General features: G+C 34.1%; 2 protein-coding genes across 2 annotated transcripts; one reads left to right on the top strand and one right to left on the bottom strand.

Annotated features, from left to right (window-relative positions):
• Positions 1-2,603: 2,603 nt before the first annotated feature.
• On the top strand, positions 2,604-6,513 carry LOC120343155 (acyltransferase PGAP2-like). The gene is made up of 5 exons (XM_078111261.1): positions 2,604-2,767; positions 3,660-3,806; positions 4,137-4,236; positions 4,948-5,139; positions 5,978-6,513. The coding sequence occupies exons 1-5, from the start codon at positions 2,633-2,635 to the stop codon at positions 6,088-6,090; spliced, it is 687 nt and encodes a 228-aa protein (XP_077967387.1). The 5' UTR covers positions 2,604-2,632; the 3' UTR covers positions 6,091-6,513.
• Positions 6,514-7,787: 1,274 nt separating this feature from the next.
• Positions 7,788-12,300, bottom strand: LOC120342853 (uncharacterized). The gene is made up of 6 exons (XM_039411840.2): positions 12,061-12,300; positions 11,902-11,991; positions 11,005-11,138; positions 10,663-10,759; positions 9,767-9,813; positions 7,788-8,477 (listed from the first exon to the last, which is right to left on the bottom strand). Exons 2-6 carry the CDS (start codon positions 11,984-11,986, stop codon positions 8,253-8,255), a joined length of 588 nt encoding a protein of 195 aa, XP_039267774.2. The 5' UTR covers positions 11,987-11,991; positions 12,061-12,300; the 3' UTR covers positions 7,788-8,252.

Genomic DNA, 12,300 nt, shown 5'->3' with positions numbered 1-12,300 from the left:
GCTAGCACGTAGATTGTTTTCGTAACGCCGACTCGTCCAAATATGTCGTTAAATAAAAAATTGTATGAAACGTATAAACCAAACGTGTCGAAATGATCGCATTATATTGAATTCTTCTCCAAAAATTGACCTTTCTACGTTATACAGTTACACTATTGTCCCACGATACAATTCGCAATTTCTGAGTTGGTCCTGAAGTCAGACAAAACTGGTTTCGTACACTCATCAGGTCTGCTTCAGTAATATTGTGCATAAAATGTCGTACAGCATGAAGCATATGAATCGGATTTTCATTGCCAAACTCGATCGATCCAGTAATTTTATGTACATGTCATCAAACTGGAGTGTCCAGTTTTTTTGTTTGAGTTAGTTACACAAACAGAACTTATGTTGACTTTATAATTTATTCTCTCTTCAATATCCTATCTTAGTTGCTATCCGGATTCTATGAGACTCGGAGTGTAGAGACTGTAGACAATATAATCGTTTATATATAATTTAGGCGATTCTCGTTTGCAGACTGAATTGAACAAATTACAAGGATCTGGATAGGTCAAGAAGAGGAAACTTGGAATAAAGTCACTGGTTATGAAGGGGTGGATAATTAGGTTTATATCAGGAGCTAATATTAAAGTGAGTTTCACTCAACTAATAATTTGTAATAAATATTACATTTTATCACCTGCTTGATTCTACTCCTCGTTTTGTTTCAATTCAATAGTGACTGCAAATCAAAACAAGGTTCTTCATTGTAGTTTGATTTAGTTCAAAAGGTTCGATAGATTACGTATTCAATTTTCAAACTCATAGCAGTTCTGCTTAACTTCAAACAAAGCCTGGATTAAAGCCTGGTCGGGAAATTCCAAGTACCCGAGTTTCGATGTCTCGCTCGAGACAACAAGTAGTAGACTCGTTTTGTTATGAGTAATATGATATTTTCCAGGTTTGCTTATGACTGTGATTGGTACTTCATTGCTTGTGCTTGGGTTTTAAATAGCCAAAACAGATCATGGAGACCCCCGCTAATAAATATAGATCGACACCGTATTATAGTAAAACATTGATATCGTTTCTTTTCAGTAGCATGGGTACAGGAAAGAGAGAAGGTATGTCTAGAATCTAGATCAGGGTCGTCCAACCCGTGGCCCGCGGGCCACATGTGGCCCGCCGAAGAGTTTTGAGTGGCCCGCGCTGTATTTTCGGAATTAAATGAAAAAAAATTGAGTAAAACTTCTATTTTTCGAGTAATGTAGTTAATATGAAGTTTTAATACTAACAATTTGTTCATTTTTCTGAAATGCGCTCTGCTAGCCCTTTCAAACGAGCCATGAGTGCCATTTGGAATCGAAACCAACTGAAAGATATCGATACATAAATAGTCGTATACACTTGGGCAGACAAATCCCCTGTGAGATCACTAATTTCTGACAGTCATATGGAAAATTCGCTTCGCATTGCTACATCGTCCATTTCAGCGAATATTGACAAACTTAGCGAAAAACATTGCCAAACTTCACACTAAAATATCTACGTGTAGAAAAACTTTGTTGACTTTACTGTATCTTCGTTTGTTCATTGTTATTATTATTGAGAAAGTTTGGTGCGAGGGTTTTTTCATTAAATTTTAGTCAGTGTAGCAAAACTAGAACATAATTACCATGTTAAGTGGCCCGCGCAATTATTAGTGAACAAAATGTGGCCCGCCGGCCAAAAAGGTTGGCCGACCCTGATCTAGATAGTAAAGTATTAACGATCAAAATTTTGACAACTGTATCTCTTTGTTGAATGTTTCTTTTCATAGATAGCACAGGTAGTCCTTAAAGGATTAATAAATAATATTATTAGTAACGTTAACATATGTTCAAGTTTTCCAAAGTGAATTGAGCTTGTAACTTAATGTGCCTGTGAGGGAGTCTTTTTAATCCCCATTATTATTGTGTGGTTCGGACGTGGACAGAACAACAGTAAAAACATTCTGAAACATATGAGCTTCTTTATCCGCAAAATACCCATAACTTTCTGTTCGGCAGAAGCAATCAAGTTTAGTGCCTTCCAGAGCAACGTACGAGATAGTAGCAAGATAAGATTGTTTTCACCGTCAACATAATTACTATCAGTTGAATAAATTCACAGCATGTTTTTCTACCAAACTCACCGCTTGATATTTGTTTGCACTAAGTTTATTTCTTTAATATTGGAGATAACCGTCGAGTAACGTTCACGATTTGAATGCTTGCGCAACAGCAGTTAAGTTATAAACTATAAGCATTATTTTAGCAAAGCATACACAACTAAATTTAGATTCCTCAAATTCAAAATAGCTGCATGAAAAAATGATGATAATTTGCTAGGGTGAAAAAGCATTGTTGCCACAAATGGGCATTAGCACATTGGTGGATGTGAATTGTACACGTGAAAAATGTATTCACATTACACAGCATTTGGGCAAGAGCAACCATAGGTAGCTATCTCTGGGTGGCATGTCAGGATAAAAACTGCGTCGCGGTTCAGACGTTATGGTTGCAGATTTTTGTTATTTGATTTAACATATTCTTGTTGATGAAAACATCATCAATATTTTGTTGTTTTCATGTTATAGATGGACTACTTGATTAGTTTGAACAAAGGGCAAATGGACCCTCTCGTCGAAATACCTGTGCCAAAATTAGCATTTAACACTGTTCTTCTACCTTTGATTGGATTGATATTCTCCATACTTTGGTCACTATGTTTTGATTTCAACAGGACAACGGCTACACATTGTGGGGTAAGTGGACGTGACAGCATAGAGTTTCGAGATGCTCAAATCGAATTGGCAATCCCAACACATAATTTGGGTAGGCTATACTGCATCAGAAATCATCCGGTCGTTTCAAACTATAAGTAAAATCGGTTTATTATTATATATATATACTGGAACGTAAATTTGAGTGGAATTTTGCTGAATTGGCAAGCAGTGTACCCGCAGAGTGTTTTTCCAGCTCGATTGGTCATGGCTACTGTTGTGAATGAAATTTTAGATAATGCTGTTAGGCAAACACTAGCGCAGGTCCCAACATTTAATACTGGTGAATAAGTAATAATATATATATATATATATATATTATAAATAAAAGGTCCCCGTACATTTGAACCCACGTACATTTGAACACACGACAATTGCACCTGCATATATTGCACCTATGAATTTTTATTTTGTTTTGCGGATATTTAAACCCTACCTAACCCATGGGTTTTACCACCCGCATATAGGTTGAACCCGCGGATATACACATGGGTTCAAATGTACGTGAGTTTAAATGTACGGTCACCTAAATATAAATATATATCAAAGTATCGCAATTTTGTATGGTTGAGCGTAAACCATCATAAGTCCTAATCGTTACTTGTGGCATTGTATTGCATTACAAGACTACTTGTATGTAAGTAAACTGCTGCAGCAAACGTGTAAACGATATACTGTGTGGGGTGAGAAATTTACATCACGAATCGGACACGAAATGTCGTTGAGATCTAGTGGTCACTCCACTCGAAGTCGGGAAGACTACGATACCAGTACTCGAAGATATATTACCCGTACTACTTGGTTTTGGAATTCGTGTCTATATATTTGAGCATTGCTCTATTGTATTAATAAAAGTCATGTCCTACCATAACAGGTGATAAATTATTTACCATCGATCAGCGCAGCAATTGACCAGCCACCTTCATCTGTAGTCTGGAAAATATGTATCGCTCTTCATTCAGCACCAAGACTTCTTATTGCAGTGATACACGAAATGAAAGCTAGAAAATTGGGTACATCGGTAAGTTTATACTCATAGCTTAATGAAAAACAGTTTTGTGATCAAATAATATACACATGTTTCGAAATAAAAAAGAGATGTCGTAACATGAATTTAGTAATTAACGTTAATTTAATTCTTGAGTTTTGAATTACAAAAAAACTGTTTTTACACTATACTGTCCACTATATACTGTCAATGATTCGCAGAAATTTGATTTTTATTCTCCGATGATAACACCTCTCGTGTCATTCTGTTCAAAGCATCTTAACCAATTGTTGTTGAAAATATAGCTAGATTTTTGTATAACTACACAACAAAATGTAAAGGAAAAACCTTGTGTTTGTACAGAGATGTCAAAGTATAAAAGCCTTCTTCAATTTGAGTTTGAATACAATTGAAGTTTTTAGTTTACTCATTCTCACAATGATGTCATCAACCGAGTATAAATGTTAGTATATATATATTTTTTAAATAAATAAATGTTTATATACATTCTGATTTTTGAGTTTTTTGATGCAAATAGACAACCCTCTAACATCCATCACACTTGTGATATTCATGGCCCAAACTCTAAATCTTGCATAAGCATGGTGAAATGAATATTATAGGCAACGTTACAGCTAAACAGAAATAAATTTATGCACCGTTTATTTTTATCTATAAATATTCGTCTTTGGAAATATTGAGAGATTTAACTAAAAGGTAATAGACTTACCCAAAATGTAAGCGGCAAGTTATCACTACCTGAATAAACTACTTGGTTGCCTAATTTCCGAAAAAGAAAATTGCCAAGCAAAGTTTATTTTGATATATATATTTGATGTAGAATAGCCAGAACATACATATGTTTTGTCCCATTAGACTTTTTTGTACAGCATCCGTTTCGTTCTCTGTTTCAGCGCGTCAGAACTATGTATATACTATAAATTTAATAGTAAGTTACTATACTATCTAGTTTGTCATATTTAATTACTTTTGGTAAGCAAGCGTAACTGAACAATGAAATTTTGCACATCAAAAGTAGGCAACCACAGCAAATATTTGTACATTTGAACCTTATCTGATAACAACTTACCTCTGGTTCATTTGCACTATTTGTCATACCTTTAACTTATTCAATTTTTCGTCATTACTGAGAGTTGTGATAACTATGTTTCAGTATGGCACAAAATTGGCTTTATAACCTACATTGCTTCGTCCGTTATATATTGTTGTGGAAGTAGTATATGTGGCACAGGAGATAGAAAGGAGTCTAAAAAATGGAAAAGAATATTATGTATCATCTACCTTCTTTCGCTATCTTCTTCGATGTATTTTTACTATCGGCACAATACATACTGTGAAGATCAAGGTATGTCATACACATTATGAATATAACCTAACATGTTTACATCGTTTTCAATCAAATTTCCTCAAGTAAAACAAGGTCGCCAAGACAATAAAACTTTCTAGAACAGTCGACTCGCGAGGGCTGTGGTGCCAGGGGAAAAAAGACAGATTGAACTTTCTAGCAGTCTATAGAAGCATTAAATATGCCAAACTTCTTATCAAAATTTGATTTTCTCATGGGTTCCACGCCAGAGTTGTTAAAACTCTTAGTCGAGAGTCAGAGTCAAATTCTCTCCAACCCGAGATCGGTTATAAATTTTTCCCGATCACACAGCTCTACTCTCTGAAGTCATGACTGTCATGAAATCTCCGAGCTTGTTCATGGGAATAGAATTTCCATGAGATACGTCCCGTGAGGTGGGATGGGACAGCATATTTCCCATGCGACACAGAAACCGTATGATTTTCGAGGAAATAATGGTGAAAAAATTTGTTAGGGACTTTGTGTCCATATATCTGAGCATAGCTCCGTAAATTTTGTTGTTTTGCATGTCTCTTCGTACGCTAAACCTAAATTTAACAATTTTTAATGAATTTTATTTTAATGGGAAGCCCATGAGATGGGATGGGGCAGGCATAATTGCGATGGGATGGGAATGGGACAGGAAAATATGTCCCATGGACAAGCCTGGAAATCTCCACACCAGTAGATGAAATATGGAGGTTTCATATTCCCAAACGTATATATATAAAATGTAAATAAAATAACTATAACTTTGATTTATTGTATATTATGTTTTTAGCATTGGTGCTCAAATTTCTTAGATTGCTGATCATTATTATTTTTTATTAATTTACAGTGTACACATTGTTCGCATTACTCGAATATATTGTTGTGATATCCAATATCTTCTTCCATTACGTGGCAAGCTTCGACTTTCATAATTACAGCATCAGCGTTCAAGAAAATTGAAGATTAGAATACCACTTTACTAAAGTTTGCCGAACATATTTTCTAATCTCTACCCATTGTCTGCTGGTGAATGTGGGGTATGAGAAGATTCACACTTATATTCTGTGACACGTAGGTTATATATAGCCTTGTACTTCACAGAGTTTACATGCAATCTGAAGACTGTAAATCGGAGGATTGCAAACATCATCTTTAATGGAGAGAAGTTTTGAAAAGATTTTTGAATGTTTCACTCACATAAATAAAGACTCGTTTTTTAGAATATGATTTATTGCAATGGTCGGGGCGGTGTTATCACCTGCAAGCTGCAACTATATCTCGATACAGACGTTATACCAACGTACTGCACTTTGTGTAAACAAACGTACAGTTTGACAATATTTATTTAAAATGCTGCGGCTTGAAGGTTACAATAGTTTCGTAAGATGAGTAATGAACCAAATGATGTTCCTTGGTACTGTAGACTTTGCTTACAGAACAGCTTCCCATTCAATTCTTTATCTAATGCAGAAGTCAATAACCTATGCCTGAATAAACCCTCCTTCTTAAGGCATCATCACCAAATATGGATAATGATGAAATGAGCGATTCCACGAAAATTAGTATATATGTCAGATTGTCACTACCTTTCTGCTGTTAAATCAGATATTCTATGCAAGGATTAGGTGAACCCACTTATCACAAGGTGTATCAATTTGCGTTTCTTAGTCAATCCAAGCTGTTCCAAACTTGAAGCTTGTTTGGCCTCAGTGACAATTCACTCGGATTTGATAGCAGTCAATGAAACATGACTAAACTGGCAACATGGCAACCCAGCTATATGATCCCCAGGCTTGTCCACGGGACAAATTTTTCTGTCAAATCTCGGCGTATCGAGACGAAAAATAGTAATGACAAAGATGCAAAATATATCTTTTATTCGTGCGACATTATAGAACATAAAAACAGATAAATACTAGATATGTCATGTACCATTGCAACCAGATAAATACCAAGAAATTCAACACTGACTTCTCAGTCAAGAATATTTGCATTTTACATTGCTGACTGACTGAATAATTACTAAGGTCCATCCGGTACCTCACAAGATGTCATTCGATTTGAGAACATTATTTGTCAACGGAACTATAATAAGCAATAATTTAATATTACAGCGGTTGAAGGGTTTTTAGGCAGTTTTTTTTTAATTTATGCGGTCTTTCAATAATAAAACGAGTCAACTTTTAGCATAGTGAAATTCTATAACACTGAGCATTTTTTTTTACATTTTAAATTGAAATTGCAATGGCCCTCGAAAAAAACTCACACATATATATGGTTATAATAAAAGTTCTAAAATCTAGAACAAAAATTTCGCAAATAGAAGTTCATGACTATTTTCGAAAGGTGGCCATCGACATCGTCTTTGTAGATTATCGGCAATCGGACCACACCGATCCTGGCAGCGTAACCTTTTCACAAAAATTGCAATTTTGAGCATGCTTTTGAAGAAAATATAATGCGGCAATATTCCGTATTCAAAATTAAATTGAAATCAAACTATGAAAATGATATGGTGCTGTATAAAATATACAAAAAGAATAAAATGGAAATATATAACAAGATACCAAGCAGCTACAGTGAGTGCTTGAATCTTTAATAGCCTATTTGTGCATGCATATTTGTAGCTCAGACTCTCATTGAATAATTTATTTAACAACAACAACAACTAATTTACGTATTTTCCCCATATACTTGTGATGAAACTATTCCTTGCCACAGAAAAGTTATCGGCGCTTCTAGGTTGGTCATTGAAGCGCACCCATACGGTCGATACATTCTGATTCATAGGAAATATGAAAAGGAACATATCAGCAATATCTATGTGATGAAGGGTTTGTGATAGAATATATTCATTCGATCGTTTGTCAATATTGAGATGAAGCTGGCATTGGAGAGGCGTCTTCAACCTTCTACATACGGAAATAGCAAATTTAGTTTGTTTACGAAATCTGATGCAAAATTCGCCCGTAAACGGCGAAATGCACATCCAGACTAGATAAAATGTGTGATATAAATTATCGTTATGCATCGTTATTTCTATTTAGATATTCGCTATTTGTATCTTTCCCTTCGTTCTGATGCTTCATCATTTAGAATTCAAATTTAAACAATCGAAAATGTTACTTTTCACTGTCTATTTTTCTTCTGTCTAACTGATTAGTGATCTGTTTAGGTAATTCTTTATCTTCAACGTAAGAATACTTTTCATTTTTATCGGTTTTTAATTCCTTCTCTCGATGCAATATTTGAGATTTTATCTTTGAAAGAAGTTGCTGGATTTTCTCCAAACTTGATAAACTCTTTTCTTCTTGATTTTGTTGTTGATTCAGTTCTTGATTTAGTTCCTGGCAATGAAATTAAAGGAATTGAAAACGTTCGAAGATTTTGAGGTAATGGATTTAAAATATCCACTAGTAGGGAGTGTTTATATTAAAAGTCCAAGCTTCCAGATTCTACATCTATTTTTTGTTTTAAAGTTTCATTAGATCTTGTTTGAGACACAGTGATGAGTCACAGGTTAAACATCTAGTATTTTAGACACGTTATATTAATGTGACTGCCCATACATTATGTGACAACTAGGGCTGGGAATTTCAGGGAAAACACTTTAAACGTTAACCGGGTAAAATTAACCGGTTAACCGCAGCGTGACGTTTCACATAATAATTTATAATTTTAGCTTGTTACGCCACAATGGTTACACAGCAATTTCGCGTGACCTTATCCCGGTATTGCTCAAAATTATTCACGAATCGAGATAGTTTCGTGATCGCTCTGTTGCAATATATATGTAGCGTGGATAGGACATATGCAAGTATTTTAGTAAAACCTGATTCCGTTATGAAATGTCATTTATGTGACAAATTTTCAGTGTTTGATGTGCAAATTCTACTTTGAGATATATAAAGAAAAACAGCATCAACTACGCACTTATTGGTTGGCATTGAATATACAATATACGGTACAATTTTGAAATAAAATCGTGAACAATATATTTCGACCGAAAACTGATTCATAATTAATTATTGTCAAATTTTTATAATCAGCAATCTTGATACTTTTTTAGGTATTTAGCACATTTATTAGGTCCTCGCAAATAGAGTTAGCGATATTCTTTTGAATTAAACGCCACAGGAGATAAATTTGCGATGACGTAATCATTTTTGAAAGAATTGTACATTATAAAAATGATTTGTACCTGAGATGTCAGTTAACGGTTATAATAAATCGTAACCGTTAACCATCTAAAATCGGTTAACCGGTTAACCATCCCCAGCCCTAGTGACAACATACATCACACAGGGATTTATCAACATACTTTACGGCACATAGTAGGCAGCTAACGAATTTAGAAGTATATATAGCAATCTTTCTAATTCGACACAATCTAACCAATTTGTCGATTCAGTGCAATATTCTAAGATTAAGTCAACTAACAAAGGGTTTCTAGTCTAGAACCTAACCCCAAGTAATTATCTTTAGGCCCGTTTTAGGGCATCGCTGTATTGAAGATTGTGTGCTAATCAAGAAAAAAATTATTTTACTAGCCTTGGATTTTGTTTAATAAATCATATATACTTTCATGTGAGTTATTATCAGATAAAATATACTATACAAGTCAGTATTTACTCACTTGATCAGCAATTCGTTTCAACTGTAATCTGATATTTTCAATTTCCTCTAAATATGAATTAAAACGGCATCAAATAGTTATTTCTAGAATGCGTGAAAATTATGTATTTACAACTGATTTGTATTTATAAGTAATAAAAAAATATCTCTAGGTTTTACTAAGTTATAATTCGCATTGTACTTGTACATTGTATGGCACATTAGATTCTCTTATTGCCTAAAATTTTAGAAATTGTTCGAAAACTCTTAACAAAAACAACAGTCCATTTTCAGAAAATAGTCTTTGTCACAGGAATAGATATTATTATTGTAATGTAAAGCCCCTTATACCTTATGGACCAATACAAAAGTCATCTTTCAAAGTTGGTCCGGATTTCACAACGTCGCCTTCTTTGTTTAATAAAATTTATATAAAAACCATTTTGCATGGCATCGGGATAAGAAGTCCGTACGAGAATCTCCATACAGCTGAGTTTGAAAACTTTAAAACTATTGTCTAACTAAATTTGTTTATGTAGGTAGGTAAAGTTTAGAAAAAACGTGTTCCAGCTTATTTAAACCATTTTCTCAAATAGGATATCAATAATGGTTCATTTTTAAGTCAGCCAACAAGTGTAATGTCATCATATCACACGGAGTGAAGAGGCCCATTTCTCGTTTTTGGCAAACGGTAGACGCCTCTCGAAATTGTAATTCGACAAATCGAAATCATGATTTTAAAAAGTCATTACTTTCTCTCACTATGAATTTCTGGCAATTTTTTTTAATTTAATACTTAATCTTTTGATCAGAAGTTTATCAACTCATAAAACGAGAACGTCTATATTTCACAACAAAAAAATATCTAACCTATTTAAAAGAACGCATTTTTCGACTTATTATCTCAGTTTTTCCCACCTGACTGATTTTTCAATTCCTTCGCAAATTTTTCTTCTAATTCGTTTTTTTGTTTTTCCAGTTCTTCCGTTGCCGATTTTTTCATCAAATTCATTACCTGAATAGGATGATGTAAATTTATGTTATTTTTTTCGTTTATGCCTCATTTTGAGACCCCATACACAATGGGGAAAAACGTAAACTTTCGTATTTTCTTTCTATGAACATTTCTAATTTCATATTGAAAACATCATTTACACCGCAACAAATCTCTATAAATTACTTGAAGCAAATTGAAATACTTACTAAATAAAATTATTTGAACATCCCTAATCGTGAATATAAAACTGGGTCATAAATTACCTGTTGTACTTTCTGTTCGTAAATCATTTTCATGTCCGCCATCTTCCTTTCATATTCTTCCCTCACTAGTGATATTCTTACTAATGTCTGATGATCTCGTTCTGCAATTATTTTATCTTTTTTCTTTGCAACACCTGAATTAAAATAAGAGGAGGGCATCACAATTTTTCTACCCATGCTTTACCCTACTGAAGTTTATCCAGCCCCTAACCCTATTAAAAGCCGTTTGCTGTGTGCGCGATCTTAATGTATTCAAGGCTTTCAGGGACTTAAACGTAAAAGCCAGAGACGAAACAAAACAACGTTGTTTTGTAAAGTAAATGGTGTATAATTGATTTATAGTTAGTAGTATAGGAATGTATATGCTCCCGAGCGACCGTCTTCATGTACAGGGCGTAGATAACAATTGGGATGTTATATAAACTTTATTAATATTATAAAGAACGGTTGGTCATACAATGAGTGTAGAATCTGTACACATTGATGGAATGAATTAACATTGATAGAAATTTGAGCGCATTTACAGCTATTCATTGTATCAACTTGAGTGTCGATCGGACGTTTTTATACATTCTTGGCTTGCGTTGTTTTGATATTTTACGATACTTGGAATCTGAATTGTCATAAAGAAACCATGCAAATGTCATTAGCAGTTGCGATGCAACATATAAACAGAGTGATTTCTAAATAACACAAGCTGATAACTTAGAAAAACTGATCAATTCACCAAAAATCATTTTATGTGGAGAGACTTATACACAAAAGCTAACAGTTATTACATGTAAAAGGAGAATAAATTATGGTTTCCAATTATTGTATAATTGGCGTCCTATACCGAAAACGCATCCACAACTTTCCAATTTCATAGTACTGACGACTGTTAGGAAAACAACTTACTGTTCAAAATCACTCCAAATGTTAGAATCGTGCATATAACAAATGCCGTCTTAAAAAGCTGGACAATCGTTCTGTCACTGTTCATTTTATCTGAGAAGCAAAATTGCAGCTGTCAATAAAGGAAAATGCAGAAAGAAAATCAAAAAGTTCCAGCATTACCTGAGATGGTCACTAATCTAAGACAATCCAGAGATCAGCCCATGCCCGATATTTTGTGTAGGCGTATTAGGTAGTAAGATCCCGTTATTCTGAACTTTGTAATGCCTAGTGCTGACTCATTTAGTCTTTGTTGTCGCTCGTTGTTGGCTTATTCAGTTAAAAGATCCAAAACTATATAAACTCATTTATCAAATACCTGTACCACGATGTGGACACTGAAATATGAGAGGTAAAAGAGAT

This window comes from Styela clava, chromosome 3 (genome assembly GCF_964204865.1).
Source record: "Styela clava chromosome 3, kaStyClav1.hap1.2, whole genome shotgun sequence".
Classification (NCBI taxonomy): Eukaryota; Metazoa; Chordata; class Ascidiacea; order Stolidobranchia; family Styelidae; genus Styela; species Styela clava.
This window is presented reverse-complemented; position numbering and strand designations above follow the sequence as displayed.

What these genes read in the sequence shown, in the direction of transcription:
- LOC120343155 (XM_078111261.1), top strand. Translation starts at nt 2,633, where the DNA reads ATGGACCCTCTCGTCGAAATACCTGTGCCAAAATTAGCATTTAACACT. An exon ending in CAACGGCTACACATTGTGGG is followed by an intron (nt 2,768 to 3,659) that starts GTAAGTGGACGT and finishes CTACCATAACAG; the next exon opens with GTGATAAATTATTTACCATC. An exon ending in TACATACTGTGAAGATCAAG is followed by an intron (nt 5,140 to 5,977) that starts GTATGTCATACA and finishes ATTAATTTACAG; the next exon opens with TGTACACATTGTTCGCATTA.
- LOC120342853 (XM_039411840.2), bottom strand. Translation starts at nt 11,986, where the DNA reads ATGAACAGTGACAGAACGATTGTCCAGCTTTTTAAGACGGCATTTGTT. An exon ending in ATTTGGAGTGATTTTGAACA is followed by an intron (nt 11,139 to 11,901) that starts GTAAGTTGTTTT and finishes ATTTTAATTCAG; the next exon opens with GTGTTGCAAAGAAAAAAGAT. An exon ending in TGAAACGAATTGCTGATCAA is followed by an intron (nt 8,478 to 9,766) that starts GTGAGTAAATAC and finishes TTTCATTGCCAG; the next exon opens with GAACTAAATCAAGAACTGAA.